General features: G+C 41.8%; 1 protein-coding gene across 1 annotated transcript in view; it reads left to right on the plus strand.

Moving 5' to 3' along the window:
* LOC106809642 (neuroendocrine convertase 1-like) overlaps positions 1-24,402 on the plus strand; it is an 80,935-nt gene that overhangs the window by 12,410 nt on the left and 44,123 nt on the right. The window contains exons 2-3 of the mRNA XM_014812805.1: positions 1,010-1,114; positions 20,967-21,089. Coding sequence (XP_014668291.1) covers positions 1,010-1,114; positions 20,967-21,089 — 228 coding nt within the window. The remainder of the gene's footprint in view (positions 1-1,009; positions 1,115-20,966; positions 21,090-24,402) is intronic.

Consider the following 24,402-nt stretch of genomic DNA (forward strand, 5'->3'; position numbering starts at 1 on the left):
ACTACCGACTACGACTACATACACACACAACACTACACTACACGTACACACACACACACACACTACACACACGACGACGACACACGACACACGACACACACACACACACACACACACACACACACACTACACACACACACACACACACACACACACACACACACACACACACACTCACAGCCCTTTTCTAGCACGATTAGAGTAGACGCACTGTATTCATAATTTAAGGCCTCTATAACAACATGTTAACAGCACATTGAGTGTAAATGTGAAAAAATTGTAAATTTTGAAAACAGCGGATTAATGAGTTTTGTTTTCGATAAGCCTGTACTGACAGCAATCAACGCGTTGTTTATGTTTTCTTGTTGTTGTTGTTGTTGTTGTTGTTGCTGTTGTTGTTGTTACTCTGAATTAATATTGTTCTTTCGCTGTATATAACTCATCCCGCTGGAACATTCAGCCCTACTCAGCGCCACGTTACTGTATCAATCAGAAGGGATACGATTTCCTGTCAGCTCGTACAATAATTAGCGTCTCTCCGCGATGCCACTGGGCCCTATAGAATATTCCAGCACCTATGCGACGTAGAAAATCATGCCGGGCCCCGCACATTTACCTGCGGCTACATGGCGTTTGTTGGCTTGCCACCTATTAACGCAACGCACAACCATCGCAACGATATGCGATGTTATTTATAATATACTACACAGGGGTTCCTTTAATGAAGCTCGCTATTTCATATGTCGTCACAATAGCTGGTGCACGATGCTTGGAGCGAGAACATGCGCTCGATAGAGGGGAGGTGAGCGCTCGTGCGAGACAAAGAGGAGAGCGAAAGAGATAGAGAGAGAGAGAGAGAGAGAGAGAGAGAGAGAGAGAGAGAGAGAGAGAGAGAGAGAGATCGAGAGGAAGAGTTGGAAACGACGTAAGAGAGGAACAGCAAGTTTTGATTATTGATTATTGATATTGAAAGCTAGCTAATAATCTATATATCTTGATTATCTTGCAGTTGCGAGGTTTCGATGACCGCTACGTGTTTTCACACCCGGACGCACCCGACAGGTCTAAGCGAACACACATCGCTCTCACGCGACGTCTCATACGAGACAACAGGGTAGGTGGTTGTCAGACATTTTTCTACATCTCATTCACTGACATTCAAAAGCGGCGATCCTGCGTCTTTTAAGTCAATTTGCGCGTTTGGCGGGGCATAGTCACCTGATGACGCATGGTTGCAAGATGATTATTGCCTATATAAATACCTTAAGCACCCGAGTTACTGTGTGGACAAAATTACTGGCGTTATTATAGGGTGATAATTGCATACAATTTGATTGATCGCTTGTTTCATTGCTGCACACAGTTTGGGCGGATTTATACTGTATTCGCATAACATTGTTCGCGAACGAATAGTTTTTTATCGTGGATTTAAAATCTTAATTATTTTCAGTTAAAGTCTTAATTATAGTCATAGCCCATAACTTACAAAATCATCTAGGCTATAACAGTTACTATGTATCGATAAATCGTTATATACTGAAAACACGGCTAATAATGAGAGTGATATCTAGTGAATGATATCTACTAGTAGTTTAAATAGTCACACATAAAAACAACAACAACGTAAATTTTATATTCCCCAAGTGTCGTTTTTTGCGGGATGCATTATCTGTAACCACAAACCTATTCCTCATCTTTTGGCTCGACCTATAGAACTCCTCTAGCCCTGTGTCATGCCTCTTTCATTTACATCTCGACGCATCTACCTGTTTCTCTCCTGCTCTCGCTCCTATTGGTATTTTTATATAAGAGTAATTTATTCCGACGGGATAGCACATTTGCGCGTGTACACAAATTCTCCGCCGTCTCTGTAAGTATATTTACTGGGGCATGATGGTATTTATAAAACGTTTCAAACATCGGTTAAAGTCACTTGACTTTGTCGTTGACTTATTAGGGCAGGTACAATAGGAATTTACGCTGTTTAGATCCCTAACTTATACTCGGCCACATCGAAGAATCAAGGTAAAGCTAAATACCCTTTGCTAGGCTACCATGCAGAACACTATCAAGTAAACCTAGTCAAAATCCACGATTGTTCCAATGGGTAGAAACGAAATTTTCGCCTCTGGAAATGGAATTAAGGACGGAGTTGACTTCTTTAAATTTACATGTGAATATTAAGTGATAAATCGGTGTTATTGCCACGAGTGGCGTCCCTTTCTATTCGGTACTCGCTACATACCCAGGAAAATAAATTTACCCATGCCATTACCGCTTCCAGTGCAATTCCAGAAATAGAAGTTTACACTGCTCGAGGCGAATACTTGTGCTGCATTTCCATGACACACTGTAACGCGTCATGTGGCGACGCCCTTCACCCGATTTCCCCCTTTTATCCCGCATCCATTATGGATGATTTTTACCGGTAGCCTTTGTTTCAAACGACTGAGCTTTGTCCTCCGGCCGTAGCGAAAGTATACTTCGTCTACATCAGACATCACGATCGGATTTCGGCAAGATTGAAGCACGCTGATTTCTTGCCGTTCGTAAAGATCCTAATGGCTTGTTATGCCTACTCGTCGAATGCACTCAGCGTGTCTCTGCTCATGCCGGAGTGCCTTTGTTGCTAGTGTCGCGTGCTTACATCGCACACTTCGCGAACTAATGAGCAATTAGTTGTAAACTGACGTGAGCGCTGATTACTTTTCTGCGAAGCCACGTTAAAGCACCGACTTGTTTTCATATTCATCGATCTCGCGGTAGCGACAAACAGGTTAATTCATCAATCGCGTCGCGCTTCGCTGGCGCAATACGTGACAGCGTTTGCACGGGCGCGATGCGTGTGATTACGTGCGGGAAGGAGAGAGAGTGTGTGCGTGTGTATGCGCGTGTGCGTGTGTGTGCGTTCGTGTTTGCGTGTATTTGTGTGTAGTTGTGTGTGTGTGTGTGTGTGTGTGTGTGTGTGTGTGTGTGTGTGTGTGTGTGTGTGTGTGTGTGTGTGTGTCGTGTGTGTGTGTGTGTGTGTGTGTGTGTGTGTGTGTGTGTGTATGTGTGTGCGTGTGCGCGTGCGTGCGCGTGTGTGTGTGTGTGTGCGTGTGCGTGCGTTTTTCGTGAACGTAGAGCAGTATATACATTTGGCAAATAAAACTGAACTCCTGCATGGCGGCTATTTGAGCTGGTCGATTTCTGCACTGCACGCTTATTGCCCGGATATGATATAAATGTACGCAGGTGCAAGGAGAGGCATAATGTAGATGTGTTGATAAGAAATAGGGATAGTATATTCTCAGACGGTTAGCACGGAATCTATAGACCAAGTATGTTTATCAGATTATTTCGTGGAAACGATTCGTTGTTTGGCTAGAGAAGAACCGTGGTTTCATGATGATAAAATTAGCATTGCTTGCAAATGCCCGAATTTAAACGCGCACTGCCATCTGGATTTCGCGCTTTATTAAAGAGGTTGTATATTTTTGTTAGTGTTATCAGATAGCAGCTACCGGACCAAAAGCCAGAGCAGCACGATAATAGACGTTTCTGTGCCGAATCCTCACACCGCTCATTGCTCGTCAGACAGAACTGTCAAATGGTCGTGATATATTATATCGACCGTGCTCAGTGGCAACGATTGTATGGAGACGTCAGAGGCATAGCTAGTATAAAAATGCGTTCTGTGATGCTTTCATTTCCAGTGTCATCGCTAATGCTATCGTTAAACTGAGCACGTGAGAACGTGCTGTCGGTCGCATCGTCGGCATGAAAATGAATATCGTCAGAGTGCAGGAGTCGTCTATGACACGCGATATCCATCGTCGATAAGATGTAAACCCGAACACGTGCTATAATATATATATATATATATATATATGCGCGGCAGCAATATCAATGGGAAATTTGGGTGCGTGTCGTATTCCATGGCACCGCCTTGTCTTAGTCATGCAGTGTCGATGTCGGACACAAATACCCTACTGCATTTGTGGAGGTACACAAGCTGCCTGTCCCCATCTAATAAAATCGAACACGTAGTGGCAATTCGTTAACTTTACCTGCCAAATAGAAACAGGCATACATTTTACCAATTGTTGTGAGAGTAACTAACTATACTAGTTGTTGTCATTAAAGTTGTCCCCGTCGAAGCGCATGGGGATTAGAGGATCTGTAAATCTTTAAATGACTGAAAATTTAATAAAATATATACGTCAAAACACTTAACGCGTCAAGAAATTACTCACAAAGGGATGTTTCATCCCATTAGTGCACTAGTTTAGTATTCTCGCAAAATAACACGTCATTGTTGTCATAGGGTATGGAGTCAATAGGAAACAGGGATTATTGGAACAGGAAATAAATATTTTAATAACCAATTGTTAGAACAAGTAAAACAGAGACGGGGACCAATTGGCGTAATCATTCTTTTGTAATGATATATAGAGAGCATCTATATATAATATTTGAAATAAGTTGTTCATGATGTACAGACTAAAATTTATATTTAATAATATTGATTTAAACGATTTCTATATAATTAAAATCGCCGTCAATCTATTAACTGTTTGTATTAGACATTAGCTTTCTCCGTGTATTGAAGCAGTTTTGACACACGTGCACTCTTACCCATTCCATCTCTCTCGATATTCCCTCGAAACAGCTAAGCTGATTCCGACATCGCCAATCGGTTTAATATTTTACCGCAACTCTCGTGGGAATTGCAGATATTTTTGACGTTAGCAGAAAAAGATAACGTGAAAAATAAAATCGGCTCACTATGCGGGCAGGCAATAAAGTCGTGCAAGCGGCAAGAATATTAATCCCAAATGCATTTCTGTTTCCCGGAATACCAAACAAGACTTGTGAGTAGGGCCTACGTCTATGCTTCTATGCAGGCATGCGTCGATGTGTGTACATATGTGCATGTATAACAACGATACTATTACACACATTTTACGATGGCGTCCATGATAACGGTTATTGGGAGGTTTATTTCAAGGAGCAATGGCTAGCATCTGCCATTGAAAATGTCCCTTTTATCACATTTGCAGGGTTTTGCGTGCTTTCCGTGTTTAATTAAGTGATGAATTTAATGAGATCTACGTGAATATCCGAATAGCCCCCTAAGTCAAGCGCTGAAAGTTGTTGTATGTTGTTATTGTATTCGTTCAGTATTTTGTCAATTGAACGCACACGCTCCTGTTAATTCATGATATACAACAATCGCCTTGTGGGGTTTGTCGGCGATAAAAATCAATATTTATATTAGAAAGGCATTGACGGAAAATTTAATGAAAATGCTATACAAGGGCCACTGTTTCACATATAAAAGATTATATATGGTCTGAGTATAATCGATGCGCAGAAACAATGATGATAGATTATTCTATTAAATACAGAGTAGGTGCATATATTAGCGTTGTCTCCGTGTTAGTGCATATGCGGATGATGACATCCATGTACGCACACGAATTCCATATCCTGTTAATAATCCCTTGAAAATGCTATGCTCGTTCTGACATCGGCAATATTTTCCGACAGTTCACATGGGAATTGCAGATATTTTTGCCATTTGGAGAAACGTACGTGTAGCATGAAATACAATCGACTTCCTACGAGGGCAGGGAATGCATCCGTGCGAGCGACATGAATATTCATTCCAAATGTGTTGTCAGTTTCCAGTCACCACTACAGCGGCATTTGAATAACATCGCCTACTAGAAGTCCACATAGAGAGATCTTGTGCAAATCTGTAAAAGTCAAAAGTCAACTATGTTATAGATTATTACAACGATTTCAAGTACGCCCATTAGCTCTCATACGCACGCCTGTACGCACACACGCACGCACGCACGCACGCACGCACGCACGCACGCACGCACGCGCACACACACACACACACGCACACACACACAACCACCACACACACACCACACCACACACACACATATTATAGATATTATAAATATAATAATACAAGATACTTTTTAGGATTACACAAATCTAAATAAACAAACGGATCAATAAATGGCGTACGTACTGTTATAAGAATTATACCTCCTCCCATACCACCACCAGCTGTTACTCCGATACTCTTCCATACACACCAGCTGTCACCGCGACTCCCCCCATACCACCACCAGCTGTCAGCCGTACTCTACCCCTCCCCCCATACAACCACCAGCCCTGTCACCGTACTACTCCCCTACACACCAGCTGTTTACCTTCATTCCTTCCCACCTACACCCACCAAGCTTCCACACCGTATCTCCCCATACACCACCAGCTCGTCACCGCTACTCCTCCCCATACACCACCAGCTGTCACCGTACTTCTCCCCATTACACCACCAGCCTGTTACCGATATTCTCGCCCATACACACCAAGCTGTCACCGTACCTCCCCATACACCAACCAGCTGTCACCTGGTATTCTTCCCATACACCACCCCAGCTGTCTCCGACTTCCGTCCCCATTCACACACCAGCCTGTTTCACTGTACCTCTCCCCATACACCACCAGTGTTACGCGTATTCTCCCCAATACTCCACCAGAACTTTCACCGTACTCTTCCCCATTTACGACCGACCACTGTCACCTACTCTCCCCAATACACCACAGCTGTCACCGTACTTTCCCCATACACCACCAGCTGTCACCGTACTCTCCCCATACACCACCAGCTGTCACCGTACTTTCCCCCTACACCACCAGCTGTCACCGTACTCTCCCCATACACCACCAGCTGTTACCGTACTCTCCCCATACACCACCAGCTGTCACCGTACTCTCCCCATACACCACCAGCTGTCACCGTACTCTCCCCATACACCACCAGCTGTAACCGTACTCTCCCCATACACTACCAGCTGTCACCGTATTCTTCCCATACACCACCAGCTGTTACCGTATTCTCCCCATACACCACCAGCTGTCACCGTACTCTCCCCATACACCACCAGCTGTTACCGTATTCTCCCCATACACCACCAGCTGTTACCGTAATACCGGCTCATTGTTAGGGAGCGATGGTATGATCTATATGATTTATCATTTTTTTGTCAAGCGACGCTTCTCTGGTATCCAGTCTCTTATCTGGGTTGCACTTCACACAGGTTATGTAAAAACTGCGAGATTTATTCGACTGCTATTGCTGCCGGAATCGAATATTCAATATCAAATCCACCGTTGATTCCGTTCTGCTTTTGCGTGATATCGCGGCCATGATTGTGACGGCGGGACGATATGTCGCTAGAATTTGCAACGCTCATTAAAATTACACGTAGGTAGTCGTTGCTCGACGCTGCTGACAATGGCCACGCGCTATGCTAGTCGTTTGACTGCGGGACCACGCATGATGAGTAATGCGGCCTAATAGCGTGTGAAAGACCTCTTTGCCGGCGTATGTGGAACGCCCATGTAAAAAAGATATTTTTTCGTAAGTTACTGCGGGCGGCGCTTGTACACGATGTGTGCGTGGCGAGCACTTTACAAGCCGCAGTGGCAAAATCCTTCTTGCAGACGATGTTCTTAAGATCTGACTTATAACGAAAGCTTTGAACTTACTGATGCATATTTGCAATGAGGACCGCTGTGATTCATGATCCTATATCCGATCCTGCTAGTTTCGCTGCTCTGATTAGTAAAAAGATACAGTGAAAGGACAATTATGCGCGTTCTGTATATTATTGTCTTTTGTTTATATGAATCGCGTCACCCCAGATATCAGTGGTTACACAATGACGAATGAAATACATAAAGACACGCTGTATTCTTGTCTACTAATTTTTTCCATTTTCCCATTGGGCACACACGCACGTGAGTGCGCACGCACCCACGTTAGCCCGCCCGCCGGTCCGCACGTACGTACGCATGCATATACACGCGCGCACACACAGACACACGCGCGCATGCACACACACACGAATTCCGGTCGACTTACTATAATACTACATGTTTCATTCGCTACCGGTACACGTACCGCTAAAGAAAAGCCAATTTTATGCGCTGAGCCCACCATATATTTACGCCAGTAGCAGAATTTGCGTTTCAAAGATAAAACGACAAAGTTAGAGAATTTTCAAGGTTCCGGAGTAGCAGTGCATACTGCGTCTATTTTAAAGTCCCGCATTGCTAACGAGTTTACGTCAAGATCAGACAATATTTCTGTAACTTTTCCACCCGGATAAACATGTAGTGAATCTAAGTAATAAGTAACTAAGAAAATAGTAGTTGTATGATACCCAAGCTAACTTTGCTATCAGATAATTAAATTGTTTTAATTATGTAGATTGTTAAATATATTATTATAATTAGCACGTATATTCTTATCAGTTAGTTGCGTTAAATCTATGCATCGCTATATACACACAAACAATCACACACACACTCCAACAGCACACACACACACACCGAGCGAGGCACACACAGCCCAACACACACACACACACGACACACCACTCACTCACGGTCACTCACACTCAACACACACGACACCCACACACGACAGACACACAGCACACCACACACACAACACACAGCGCACACACCACACAAACACTACAGCACGCACACACACGCACACACACCCCACATACACAACTCATCACCACACAAGCACAGTAATTCCGGGACATCAGGAGCAGAATATATATAAATACACACACACACATACACACACACACACACAGCCCACACACACACACACACCACACACACGAGCCCACCACACAAGACACACACAGACACACACATCATATAGTATTATATATATAGTATATACAAAACTATTATATGTAAGTAGACTCTCTTATCCGAAACTACATTAATGATTAGACCTTCGGGGTAAAAAGCGTTAGGTAGACAGATTCGTAGGTAGACATATTTGCTGCTACCTAATGTTAGCCTGTAATAACTTCGTTTCTTCTCCGAAATTTATAATTATGATCGTGTTAGGCTAATAGAGGCTAAAGAATCTATTGTTACCCAAAATCCATCACGAAGAGAGAATCTATGACACGGAGATTGTAAACATTTTTAAAATGAATAAAGCTAAATGTGTTTAAGGAACAGACATTTGCTAGATTGTCATATATAACGTCCTATCTAAATGCAGTCCGTAGACAGCCAATTTCTCGCGACGTTAAGGTAGAACAGCCGGTAACGTTAGAAACTAACAGCCTTAACGTAGATATATAAGTATTATCTTCTTCTGAAATAGTTTAACAAATATCTGTCTAGTACCCGCACCCTAAAACACAAGATAATAGTGTACTGTTTCTCCGTAGAAATTGCATTTTGTGTTAGCTTTACTGTGCAAGTAACTTTAGATATATAGCGCAGCTACAAAGACGGAAAAATACTCGTATGACACTGATTTTTTCGGATACTGTCCGACTACTATGGTTGATATATATTATCTTATATATATAATATATATATATATATATATATATATATATAATATCTGTAGCATATCCTTTATATTGTCAAATCAAATCAAAAGCAACTCATCAATTATATGCAGTTTAAGACCAGCTGTGAATATTAGAAATACTCCATATGCGTGGAAAACCTATACATATCATCTACGTATCATTGAATAGAAGTGTTATACAATTATGTACAGCAAAGATCAATTGCAGTGCTCGTAAAATAAATGTATTCACTGACGTATGAATAATTAACGAATTGTTAGCTTTTGCTCGTATGACAATATTGCCTGCACAACGTTGGATATTATTTTGCGAACAATATATTCATACTTTTGCTAATACTCTTGTGGCAACAATCTCAGGTTCCAACAGTAAAGTTATGGAAGGATGATTAATAACCTGATTAGTGACCCGTGACACCGCTTACGTTATTCATCAATGCAGATTTTAGTTGGTATTAGGCCTAATTTATAGTTTGGTAGTAGGTTTTATATAGTATGCCGCCACATGCAGCTGTTATCTTTGGGAAGATTTTGTCGAATCTCCTCTTCGGATGCTTTCCTGATACCACACAAAGAGTAGTTTGATGTGAAACATGGCTATCTCAACGTTAATGCGCAGTATTTGGCAAAGGAACAAGCATAGCGTTTAAATTGTACATTTACAATAAGGAGACAGAGATGTCATGAATATAGCTGCTACAGGTATAGCCTATGATCTTGGATCGCGCATGCTCAGTATGTGCCAAACTCAACTCAAGTTTCGCAGTAGTATTACTTTTCAAACAGAGATTTGCCACTCCTGAATAGTCTGACGTGAGACTATTATAGATAGTATCAAGAGCGTATTAAGAATGCTTTCTTAATACGCTCTTGATAGTATGCATCCCGATACCATTTTAAATGAGCTTCTACTGCAGTATTTACAAAAATAAAGAATAGGTCGTTGATATTGTACATATACGGCATATATTATAGTGTTTTGTATTATTTCTAGACCCTGTTTACCGTTGGCATCGCAGAGTCTGCTATAACTCATAATTTATAGTTTTATTATAAATCCTAATAACTGAATTAACAAAAGTAGCAATAGTATAAAACAATTTTAATTCTGATTTCCCGTGTATACAACATTCTGCGACTTTTGCGCTTAATGCGGTCGAGATATATCAGATAATCCTGGTAACTAACAATACACTTTCAACAATACAGTGTGTATTGTTGAACACCTTCTAACAATACACTGTGTATTGTAGTAGGTACCTAACAACTGTTTATTTAAATTTAATTACATTTTTAATAAATTCAGTAAAATCAATAAAATAATTTTAATAAATTTATTTAAATAAATGTCAATTTCAAGTTTACAAATCAAAAAGTAAACTAATTAAAAAAGAAGAAGAAAAACAAGTGTATTGTTGGAAGGTGTTCAACAATAAATAGTGTATTGTTGAAAGATCATAGGTACCTACTACAATACACAGTGTATTGTTAGAAGGTGTTCAACAATACACAGTGTATTGTTGAAAGATCATAGGTACCTACTACAATACACAGTGTATTGTTAGAAGGTGTTCAACAATACACAGTGTATTGTTGAAAGCTCGCTAACAATACACAGTGTATTGTCAAATGCCTAAACATGCAACACACGGTGTATTGTTAGTTACCAGGATTATCTGCAGATATACGTGCCGGATAACTACGATCGGATAACTACCGTGGTTTTCCTTGGAACGTATCACGTGTGCAAATATGTGCGTAGCAATGTTGCTTATCCTCAGGGTAGCGAAACATAAATCATGAATTGTTGAGAGCATCGATCAATCCATGATGGCTATGGCGAGAAGAAACGCGCGCGGAAGAGAGATTTATAGAACGGGAGAGCAAATGAGAAGAGGACGGGAAAGTAAGAGCGAGAAAGAGGAAGATAGAAGAGGCAAAAATGAGGGAAGCGAGAGAAAGAGAGAGAGAGAGAAATATAGAGAGAGATAGATAGATAGATAGATAGATAGATAGATAGATAGATAGATAGATAGATAGATAGATAGATAGATAGCTATGGCTGGATGGAGCATATGAACAAGTGAAGGACCGTCAATGATTACAGCAGATACTGCAGGCTCGGTTGTTGTTGTTTCAGATAATTTCACATGCATTGTAAGATATCAGACTTGTTTCCTTGCCGCAGACTACCACCATCAGAAATAGAAGGTGGCTATGGTTGATTCTCGTGGGTGGAGAAGTCCTTAAGGTTTCCACCGCAATTTTGGCAGCCAATAATTATACAGTCTTAAAAATAGCAGACAGTCATTATTTGTTGACTTGAGTTAGAAGTTTGTTTTGTTATTCACCGTATATTCGCCTTGATCGCTTCATGATCTTTCGAAACTTGTTTTGAGGTATGAGATGAGTGATAGACTTAGAGCGTTTAATAAGTCTTTCCTCTACAAAGTTCACGTACTGCTGTAACCCAGCCTCCTTAATTGTATAAACAGTCTTCACAACACATATGTCAGCAACCTCATTGCTACTTAGAGAGACAAGCTCTTTCGTAATATTAGAGAATGGGTTTCCTATTCTATGATGGTATTCACCATATATTTCACATGGGCAACGACCTTTGCTTGAAACTCAGACACATGATCGGGGTGTTTGGAGGGGCCAGATGCAGACGAGTGTGCATCTTCTTCAAATTCTCGAACAAGTCTGGCAATTTCTGGGCCTCCGACCATTCACCGACAAAGTGCAGGTAGGTTTCCAGTTAGACCTGTTGCTCCACTATCTCCTTTTATCGTCTTATTATCTTGTTCATGTGCTTGATCAAGAGGCATGGCTGAAAATGGCCTTCTTCAAACTATTTAAAGCTACAGTGGCATGCCGTTTCTGCAGACACATGAGCTTGGTTTGATTATAGGCATCCCTATATCACTTGTGCCACTCTGCCTTATGGGCGGTAAGTGTGGCACTGATTCCTGTTCCTTCATTAAGTCAATCGAGATTGGGGAAGCTCGGTTGTTTACCGATCTCTCGAAACTGTCGAAAATCATTACGAAGTCTTATAATTGTTGTGCATGTGATTGGCAATGTACGGTGTCTATACTAAACTGAACTACTAAATGTTAAATACATGTGTATACATATATAAATAAAATACTATCGTGATAGCATACATACTATATATTTATAAATTATATACGCTATATTATATATCATAATTATATATATAGAGCAGAGAGCAGAGAGAGGAGAGAGAGAAGAGAGAGAGAGAGTAGAGAGAGAGAGAGAGAGAGAGAGAGAGAGAGAGAGAGAGAGAGAGAGAATAAGATACATGCAAGTAATGCAGAATGCGGCGATGAACCATTTCCATTGTTTCGACCTAATTTTATTACAACTCAAACATAGCTATATTAATGGATTGCTGCTATTGCATTACCATAGATATCTGTGAATCATTTGAGCTATTTGTTGTCTAAATTGAATGAGTATTACCGAAATTATATCGAAAACTTAAATTAATGGTGCTATAAAGCGATAACCGCTAACCCGACAGGTGGCGCTTTACGCCACCAGGTGGCGCTATTTAATTGTGACTATAACCGAAAATCTTCAGAACCTATTGTAGTACGTCTGTGCAAAGTTTCACATTTCTGCTCAGTTGGCACTATATTTAAAACCCTACAGAAACACGAGTATTAAGTGTTATACATTTATGTTGTGAGCAATGCCAGTTGCATTCATTACGTATTACGTTTGGTAATAAAGCATCGTCACTGCAGTCTTGTTAATATATTATTCGCCTACTAAATAAGGAACATTTTGACATATAGCATGCTTATTCACACTAGACGCAACGTTTCCGATAACACGGGTATGAGCTAGGTTGGCACACAGGGTTGTCAGAATTGCGCACAGTACTTGAAACAAGAGTTTCATGGCGGTTAGTATCACGTCTGTATGTAAGATGTTTAGAAAAAATGGATCAACAGAAAACTGTGATTCGATCGTTTTGGATAATGTTATAATTATCAATTAACAAACCTTTGATGTGTAGGATTGAAGGGTGATAAATTAGGACATCTGTCTAAATTTTTATTCGCGCCATCTTTTCTAAGAGTTATTAGCGACGCCCGACTTATAAGGGAAGTATTTTTTTGTAATTTCTTTGATAGTTCAGCTTGATCATAGTCGCGGCGTGTGAAACACTCAATCATGTTGGAAGCCTTTTTATAAAAATCAATTTGTGAGGTGCATATTTTTTAACGTAATAATAGAGAATGCGGGAGGCTATTCTTAGTATGGCGAGGATGAGAAGACGAATACATTAGATAAGAATTTCGACTCATTTTGCATGGTTTTCCGGTTGCTGACTACTTCTGATACCCTGATACGTCTAACTGAAATCGTTTTAGCTAAATCGTGTTTTAGTTTTAATGCGAAGTAATATTCTCAATGTAATGTCGTGTACCATGCAAGATGGGTCCTAGCTATGCTTGTTTATTTGTCGGTTATATTGAAGCCAAAATGTTTGCGTCATTCGATGGACCTATCACTAGCCTCTATCTTAGATATGTTGAGAATATTTTGGGAGCCTCGCATCTATGAAAGCTTCCGATTTTCAAAATTCATCAAGCATGTTACAGCTTTCCATCCCTGTCTAAATTATACACACGCTACATCATTTGATAGGCTTTCTTTTCTGGATATGGTTGTTATTATCTCTGGTAAAACATAGTTTCTTCGGTGTTTTCGAAACCCAGTGACACCCATTCGTCTTCTCACCCTTGCCATACTAAGAATAGCCTCCAGCATTCTTAATTATTACGGTTAAAAATATGCAGCTTACAGATATGATAAAATTGTTCTATCAAAGAAAATAAAAAAGACATTTCTTTTAAGTCGGCCGTCGTTAATAACCTCATAGAAAAGACGGCGCGAATGAAAATTTAGACAGATGTCCACTGGTTCTAACTTATCACCCGTCAATCCTACACATCAAAGGTTTGTTAGTTGACAATTATAAAATTCTCCAAAATAATCTAATCAGAGCTAACATTTTTTTAAACCTCATTTATGCTCGTACAGACGTGATACTAACCTCCATGGCACTCTTGTTTCAAGCACTCAGTACTGTATACAAATTCCGACACCCCTGTGAGCCAACCTTACTCATGCTTGTGTTCTCGGAAACGGTCCAATACTTGCAATTTTACAACTAATAAATCAGTGATAAAGGGGCCTCGGGGAAAATTATAGTGCGGGATTACTTTACATGCGTGTCAACCAACCTTATTTACGCCATTGAATGCTTAAAATGAAAAATCTCCTATATTGGCGAAACAAAACGCTGTTTTGCGGATAGGTTTGTCGAACATCTCCGATTTATTCGCTTTAATTTGCATCGTTTCCCTGTTGCTGACCAGCCGGGCCAATTGACAACGTATTATGACACTTTACGTCGACACATGACTGAGCAGAAATTAATTCTGAGGGCTGGTTGTTTAAAGCCAGGCGGTATGAACGTAAACTTCAATTACGTGTGATTTGTGTGTGTGTGTATGTGTGTGTGTGTGTGTGTGTGTGTGTGTGTGTGTGTGTGTGTGTGTGTGTGTGTGTTTTCCTCTTCTTGGTAACGCGCATTGCTTGAATTATTCTATTTTCATTGTATATATTATAACGCATTGGATTTTTTTTACATTAAACGGTCCAATTCTATATAATTATATATATATAAATTATATATATATTATATATGTGTTGTATGAATATATATATATATATAATATATATATATATATATTTCATAACGCGTGCGTTGTTATTGCTAGGATCACGAAAATGAAACATATGTCGCCATTACGCGCTCGCTAACCACGCGCTTAATATGAGAGACTATTTTCGGTCTCGCGAACGCAATACTACCACTAAATGTTTTACAACTTGGCGAATATTGAACGCCGGTGAAAACATAGAATAAAGGCAGCCTACGCATTTAATGAGCAGGCGCTAGTGAGAGAGAGTGCGAGAGCGAGAGCGAGAGCCAGAGAGCGGAGAGCGAGAGAGCGAGCGAGCAGAGAGAGAGAAGAGAGAGAGAGAGAGAGAGAGAGAAGAGAGAGAGCGAGAGATGAGTGATGAGAGAGGAGAGAGAGAGAGAGAGAGAAAGCGGAGGTAAGAGAGAGAGAGAGAGAGAGAGAGAGAGAGAACGCGCGATTGAGAGAGAGAGAGAAGAGATTTTAAGCGAACAGTTGCACAATTTTAATAAGAGGTTGGACAATTATGTAAATTAAAGAAATGACTTGAGATCTCTCGAAAGGTAACTTCAAAGGGTATATATTACCGCCTACTGCATACTGCCTACTGTCTACTGCATTTTATCGGGGTTGTTCAAGATACTAACGCAAGAAAACAATAGTCTACTATATTTATAACGATTTTCTTTTTATTTCAATAAGACGTGTCCAAACATGCTAATAGCTTAAGCTTAATCACAGCTTAAGTCCAGGTGTGCCCTGCTGTTCCGCGTATATCACACGACCACCTAGCTTAATTATCTTTTCGTAGCTGGCTACTGTCGTGCTGTACATTATTACAAGACGCCATCCTTAATATACCTTCCCCCAATTGAGACCTCAGTGAAGCGACTGAATCCTAAATTTCCAATTTCAATGTGCCTCGATATTATTTCTGAACGTATAGATTTTACCACTAACTTCTGTTTATTCAGCAGTGTTATCAAACCAGCACACTACAGTAAACTATCAGTGTTACAAATATAACTCTGTATAACCCAATGATAAAGACAACGTAAAATATATTTGAGTATTCGTATCAAATCAATATTAAAATTTTTTTTTTGAAAAGTAACTGTATTCCCGTCCACCGTATGACTACCACTACTCACCGTTTACATATCATAACCCAAACAAAATAGCAATATCTATATCAACAAATAAATCCGTCCCATGCTTTTCAAATAATGCAGGCAAACACTCACGCAGCAATAACAACAGATGCTACTGGCCAAACTCAAGCTTCACTCTCTTAGCTTTATTCAAGTTGCATAAACATAGAACAGGTAGACAAATTCGCATCTAATGATATCTACAATGAATCATGAGAAACATTTTTCCTCATACGGCAACGAACAAATAGTTATATATATCGCAGAACACTGCTTTTATCGAATATATGCATTTCTATTACAGATGCATCCCCAAACGCATGTAGATCTATTCCTTTCGGGCTCTTTCATGCAGACTGTGTATATCTTCGGTAATCTGCCATTTGAATAGCTGTTTAAGACCCTCCAGCCAATGAATAAGCCTGGAATAGATCCCACTGCAACCCCATCTGTCATTGCTCTTGAGGTGTTGGACAACAGTAGAGGGCGTCCATAAGCGGCAGGCCTGAATAAGCATATCGAACAGAAATTAATTAAAAATACGCACACTGTTACTGCGCTTACACAACATACACTTTATTTATGTTAAATAACTACCGATTCATGCTCTATGCTTCGCTTGAAACTTTTGCCGGCTCTATGATGCGAATTTCTGCAAAGTTGTCTGAAGACATTTCAAACACAAAAATGACCAACAGGTCGATGTAGCTACGCCACCTGACGGAATGTCACGAACACACAATAAGACCAATTTTACTTCTAATGCTTTCTAGACGTCCACGAGGCATCTAACTTGTGGAATCTAGTGCCGAATTTCTGCGAAAAAATACCCTAAAAGGCCTTTTCTAGAGACGAAATAGTGCGGTGAACAATTTGCGGAGGCTTACTGTTGCACGCCTCCTTGAAATATGCATTTCGCAGTCATTGGGTATGGCATGAGAGATCCCAACGGGTCAAACAGTCTAGCAATACAGCTTAGCGACAGTGCGCTTAGTGACCACCAGATCAGGCGCCACATCTACTCCTTCAACATCTTCCTGCGCAATCAACTTACCCCAAGTATTTTACAGGGCTCAACGTCTGAATAACCACAATTTAGCGATTTGTTCATCATGTCAGTTACAACCCGACTGTTTGAGGACCATTTGGCAAAGACCATCACTGCCTTCTTCATCACATCTTGGGCCTAAATGAACATGGCGCAGGTTTATTCCTTACTGTCTGCGCCTGTTAGCCAATCATCGATATAGAAATTATCCGTTAGTTCCTCAATCACGGGCGTAGAGAGCAAAGACCCTAGATGATGGCTAATGGTAGCATTAAACAGGAAGGAGCTACTACTAACCCCAAATGTAATCCAACAGAAATGCATTTTCCGGATTAAACCAGCATCATTCCAAAGAAAGCGGTGAGCATTGAGATCTTCCCTACGTAACTGCACCTGTAAAAATGCTTTAGTGGTGTCAGCTGTCAAATCCACAGGCCAACGTCTGTAACACACATGGTACTTCCATAGGTATCAATGAGTGAGCAATCTCGGGGCAATAATTAAGGGAAACGCTATTAGATTCCTGTGTTGAGGCATCAAAAACAGGACGAACCTTCGTTGATGTGCAGCTTTCTTTCACGACTAGCGTATGGGGTAAGTAGATGATAGGCCAAAGTACAATCTGTTTCTCCTCAGGAACCTCTTCAATAACTCCATTTTGTTCCATCTCGTGTAGGGCGTCATAATACTGCCCAGCTAATGAGGTATCTCGGCTCAATTTAGAGAATAAGCTATTTAGACGGGTCTCTGCGTGCAACTCATTATGAGTAACGGGGTAATTCTGTGGTTTTATTCCATGGGAAAGCTACCTTATAGCGGCCATCAACAAACACAATCGTCTCGTTATTTCGTGTCATTATCTATGCACAATAGCGACAGTGGTTCTAAGCTACCAATGACTCCCGGCTGTCTATCAGACAGAACCAAACCAAATAAGGTTTCCATAAGAACTGGACCCTCGGGCAAGCGTTTCAGCCCGTCTTGCACCAGATCCCAGTAGTGGTTCGTACCTATTAAAATATATAGAGAGACCATCATCATCGAAATAGCTGTGGACAGCTAATTCGGTCTAACTTTATGAACCAATGCGCTAGCCACATATGAATGGTCAGAACCAGAATCAAACAACAAAGTTGCCTTTACAGGACCTCGCTCGACCTCGACGAGCACACACACTGTTTGCGGACCGGCACCTTTATGCATCTTATGTTCAGAGGAGGCCACACCCACATGTAACATATCGGCAGGCACTTTATCTATACCCACCGTGTGAGACTTTGCGTTCTCATCAGTCCTACTCAACAAACGGTGATGATACCTTTCCTTACGCTGAGCACATTTCTCCTTACAATCTCTAGCCACATGGCGCCACTAAAAAACAAACTGAAACAAGCAAAATAGAAACCCACATCTCGCGCCTTCTCTCGTCGCGCTTCTACAGTAAGACTTTCTAACTTGCGGGCATGACAATCACTCGTAGAATTGTAATTATTTTAATCCTCACTAACATCCCGGCCTCTTAAATGTGAAGCCTACACTGAACATTTACTTAAACTTTCAATTTGTACCCACAGTATTTACTGGTCAGACTGACCGGCCTAAACGCATAGTAACCAAAGTCATTACGTGACATTTTGTTGACGAAACGCAATCCTTAGCAGGGGTGTTTATTCCGGTATAAACTGAACTTTGTTTTTTTTTGGCTTTTTCATATATTCGCAACAGGCTGCAAATCTCGTCGCGTGACAGAAATGTTGCCACTCGGAAGCTAACCTGGCACGCAGTCATTTTATAAAGTGCCACGGAAGAATAATATAATAAAAGAATAAGAATAACCGAAAGCTCCACCAGTCATGTTGCGGACATCAGAGTGCAATGTCGGCTAGCAATAATTATTCCCCAATATATGGTTTTTGTTTAATCGTATCTACAATGCTATATCGCTAGAGTCTTAGCTATTCTTATCTATTCTATTTGTTGATGTTAGAGCGCTGCAACATCACTTGAAGTTCCCGTCCGGTCAATTTTATCCGAAATTGTTAAATGAATGTGGGTCTATAGGTGTCTGTGGGCGTGCGTGCACGCGTTAGCAAGCTACTGTTCATATACAACCAACTAAACCATATAACCGTAGACTTTCGTAATATTACAACCTTGCCCTTGGTGCAATATATTATGGTATCGAAAGTATTTTAATGATTGAAGCCAGGATTTTACTTATTATATATTATCTGTATACATGACATGTATTAACTAAAATGCATGCAATCTGTCAACATCACTTGAGACTAACATGTATCCAAATTTTAATATGTCGCTTTGCTAGGGATATTCTGCTGACACGAAATTTTGGTAAAAGCAAGAATACGATGTCGTATTACTTTTAAATTCGTCGTTTTAAACTCAAAACGCTGCTGCAAATATAATGAAACGTCATGAAGCCCAGCGTTTAATAGACACCAGAAATATATCCATATAGACGTATATATATATACGTACATGTCTCTTTGTCGCATAAGGGTAATTGGACCGTGATATAACCATGCGATGTAGAACATTTGTTCACGATTATCTACGCAGTTTTTACGAACTAATATAGAATGTATATCAAATAGAATTACAGAATTATAAACCGTAATATCATTCGGCACATAGAGGAGCACTGGTATGATATATAGTATATATATATATATATATATATATATATATATATATATATATATGTATAATATATATAGCCGTGCATTAATATACTTGAAGGGAAATGTCATATGTATGCCTACAGTGACGACCCAGCTAATTTTAGACGCTGTATCTACACGAGGTAAAATCCAGCACGAAGGTAATTTGCGACAGTACTATACAAACAGTAGCAAGATGTGAATATAATTGCTGATATCGACTAAAAGCTATAAAATTTAAATGTAAAGATCCTGTTTGTTTTCGGAGGTAGGCTATATAGATTTTATCTTTTGCTCGCTCGCTGTCGCGAACACGTAAATGATGCATCCGAGCGCCGTACTAGTCATCTGGCAGACGATGAGAGTGCCGCATCCGTGCGCTAATCAAACTCGCATGTCAACTCCCTGTATATGCGATGAGATTACGCGTCGTTATTAAAACATGAAGGCGATCACCGCGCGCGTGTACCGACGCGGCCGATCACACTCGCAGAAACTCGTCAATCAATCCCCGAGGCATTGTACAAATATTAATCACGCACACGACCGCGCGCAAGTGCGCGTTGGTGTTTGCGTAGGTGTTTGCGTTATCACGGACTGCGTGCCCGCCTCCGCTGTATAACACCCATGCGGCAAGCACCTGAAGCTTACGCAGAATTAACGCGCGTTATTTAGTCATGCTTCGCTTAAATCTATGCATGTAGGCAATCTACTCAAAATGCCAGGTAAATTATGGAGGGCACGCAATGCACAGTGGTTCATCGCCCCTGCATGCGGCATGCTGCATGCTGCATGCTGCATGCGGGGGCGGTATCAGCTTAGTCTGAGTTTTGTTTTTCGATCATCGAAACATCTGACTTAATTCCGTCGACCACGCCAGCATTAATTGCATGTGCAGTTTTTTTTACATAGGTCACGTGGGTGGAACAACAGATGAGCAAGATCAGGCAGAAGCGCGGCGGGCACGTGACGACAGAGAAGCGGAAACCTAAAGGGGGCTTCCGTGATCCGTTGTGGAGTCACCAATGGTACCTAGTGAGTATAAATGATTACCTGTCAATGCTGCAGTTGTCACGGCTGTCGTGGATAGATGTGCTCTCGGTCGGTAGGTCGGTAGGTCGGCCTATCGGTTGGTCGCTCGGCCACTCATCATATACCCCGTACAGACTGTAAAATTTGATCCCACAACAAACTAGTCCGGGCCAGGCCATGAGCAGGCGCGCGTTAAATCGTAGCGTACAGACACAAAATTCTGAAGCGTGCTAAGTAATTGTCACGGGTTGACTGTTTGTGCTCAGTTTAGCTTGTTACGTCACTTAGCAGAGAGCTACTGTACTTTTATGCGACCTAAATATACGGCTATGCGCATACGTATTGCGAAATGAAACGCGGAACTAGCCCGCGTTCGCGTACACACACAATTGAGCACGGCATAAGCGGTCTGGAAAGCTTCTTAAGCGGCTTGGCCCATCTCAATTTGTTTGCGGGGCCAGATTAATCCGGACTAACTGCAAAAATTTGGCCCGGGCCTGGCCCGGATTAGTTTGATGTGGTATCAAATTTGCAGTCTGTTCGCGGTACAGTAGGTTAGAACGTAATTACGTAGAGTATATTGCGCTGGATCTAAGAATTACGGACTAAAAGATGCCCGACAACAGTTCCCACCGCGCCGGTTCTCGCCATAAATCAGTGTTTCCCTATCAGCAATGACGTACGGCGAGCAAAGGGGCGCACTATACGCTGTACGCGATGAAAGCCGAACACAGGTCTGTTTCCATTTTAACCACTAATGGACACATTATTCCGAAGACACGCAAGTATTTTCCGTGAATTACACTAATGTATGTTTTCGTCGTGGATCTAATGAGGTACAATTTGGTATGAATTTTCAGCGTGAAAATCTTATTCTTCTTGATTTAATTCGTCAAGCACGAGTGATTTAGACTGCATCGCGTCTTCAAACATTGATAGTGCTCGTTCTGCATCAGACCTAAGCAAAAATACGACAGAAACATGTTTCTATTAATCGCGTCCATGTCATTTTTTTTATGTTGCGCACTTTCGCTTTCCTCTGTCTTCTCTCTCCATAGCCCCTCTTTCTATCACTGTACCTTGTTCTTCCTATATATCGATCAATCCGTCAAAATATCGTCTCAATCCGGTCGTCCATCCGTCCATTCATTCATGAAGTGATCTCTAATCTGAAACCTCCTCCCCACCCCATAGCTAAATTCCACTGCTGCAATGGAAAAGTAGAGAAGAAGGGAAGAAAGGGAAGAAAACGGAAGAAGATATATAACGTTAAGAAAAGGAAATGAGAAGCAAAAGCTATCCTGACACAATCGTGTCGTTTTCGGAATTTTTTTTTACGCGGCTGGGTATAGTAATAAAGGTTCTAAGACAAATACCCCCCGGACAATCACCTCCCGGACAATTACCCCTCGGACATTTACCCCCCGGACATTTACCCCCCGGACAATTACACCCCGGACAATTACCTCCGGACCATTACCCCTCGGACATTTACCCCCTGACAATTACCCACAGACAATTACCCCCCGGACATTTACCCCCGGACAATTACCCCCGGACATTTACCCCCCGGACAATGAGAAGGAGGAGATAGCGAGGGCCCAGGGTGTCGAGGAGGAGTAGGGGAAGGTTGCTGGCAGAAAGAACGTGAGAGGACGCAGATTACGTGGCAGCCGTAGCGAGCGTGAGAGAGGAGGAGCGAGGGAGGATGGGAGCGTGGAGGAGGATGGGGGAGAAGCGTGGGAAGAAAGGTGGGAGGAGGAGGAAGCAAGCAGAAGGCAGTGGAATGAGGTTAGAGAAGTAGAGGCGCCCTCCTCTATCTCATTCCCTCCCCACCTCCTCTCCTCCTTCTCTCCTCTCCTCTCCTCCACCTCATCTCCTCTTCTTCCTATTCCTCCTCCTTCTCCACCACCTTTCTTCCCTCCTCACCACCTCATCCTCTGCTACTCCTCCTTCTTTTTCCTCCTCCTCTCCTATCTCTCCTTCCACCCCTCCCCCTCCTCCTCTTCCCCTATTTTCTCCCCTTCCTCTTCCTCCACCACGGTTCCTCCCCACCACGTTCTCCCTCTTCCTCCCCACCTCCTCTCCCTCCTCCTCCTCCTCCTCCTCTTCCACCTCCTCTCCTCCTCTCTCCTCCTCCACCTCCTTCTCCCCCCCCCCCTTCTCCGCCCTCCCTTACCTCCACACCTTTCTTCTCTTTCTCCTCGACCTCCTGCCTGTATTCACTGTTCAACAATAAATAATAAACACAGTGACGTTTAATGTCCGCGGGGCGTAAATTCGGGGCGGTAATTATCCGGGGCGGGTTAAACTGTTCCTGGGGCGTAAATGCTCGGCAGATAATTGTCGGGGCCTAGTAATTGTCCGGTGGAATTGTCGGAGGTAATTATCCGAGGGCGCGTACATTGTCGCGGAAGTAAATGTCCGGAAGGTAATTGTCCGCGGCTCGTGAACGTACTCGGGGTAATTTGTCCGGGGGTAATTGATCGGGGGTAAATGTCGGCGGGCGTAATTGCTCCTGGGCGTTGATTTGCCGCGCGGGGTAATTGATCCGGGGGGATAATTGTCCGCGGCTAACAATGTCCGGGCGGGTATTGTCCTGGGGGTTGAATATGTCCGGGGGTAAAGTTTACGGAGGGTAAATGTCCGGGTGTAATTGTCCGGAGGGGTAATTGTCCGGGGGGGAGTGATTTAGTCCGGGAAGGGAATTGTCAGTGGCGGAAGGTGAATGGCACATGGCGGCTAAATGACATGCGGAGTAATTGTCGGGGGTGATCTTTCCGGGGGTATTTTGTCTTGATACCGTAATAAAGTATAGCCCTAACAAATCCCATGTACTGTGACTTTATACACTGAGATATATCACCCGGCGAGACAAGTTCAAACAGCAGCACGTAAAGATTCTTTCGTACTTCGACTTCGTTAAAGTCAATAGCACGTGTAATTGCCTCCTGTGTCCTTTCAGTCATTGAAAGAACCATTCCAGAATGCCGCCGGCGTAATTCACAAACTAAATACTGGGAAATAATGGCTATAGATCAGTTACGTATGCGCCCACAATCAATTGTTGAGGTCATGTATGTTTTCCACAGAAAATTAAGGGCCACTCCTCAATGATGACATAAAATAATTCTGAAAAATGCAGTGCGTGCGCATATTTGCCCGATGTATTAAAATATATCATGTGTATGACATAAATAATGAAAGATCATTATTACGTAGTACCGACGGACATGAAAAAAAACGTTCATCATTATTGTTAATATATATATATATATGTGTGTGTGTGTGCTGTGTGTGTGTGAGCTTGCTGTGT

The sequence above is a fragment of the Priapulus caudatus genome, unplaced genomic scaffold (genome assembly GCF_000485595.1).
Source record: "Priapulus caudatus unplaced genomic scaffold, Priapulus_caudatus-5.0.1 Scaffold371, whole genome shotgun sequence".
Lineage (NCBI taxonomy): Eukaryota > Metazoa > Priapulida > Priapulimorpha > Priapulimorphida > Priapulidae > Priapulus > Priapulus caudatus.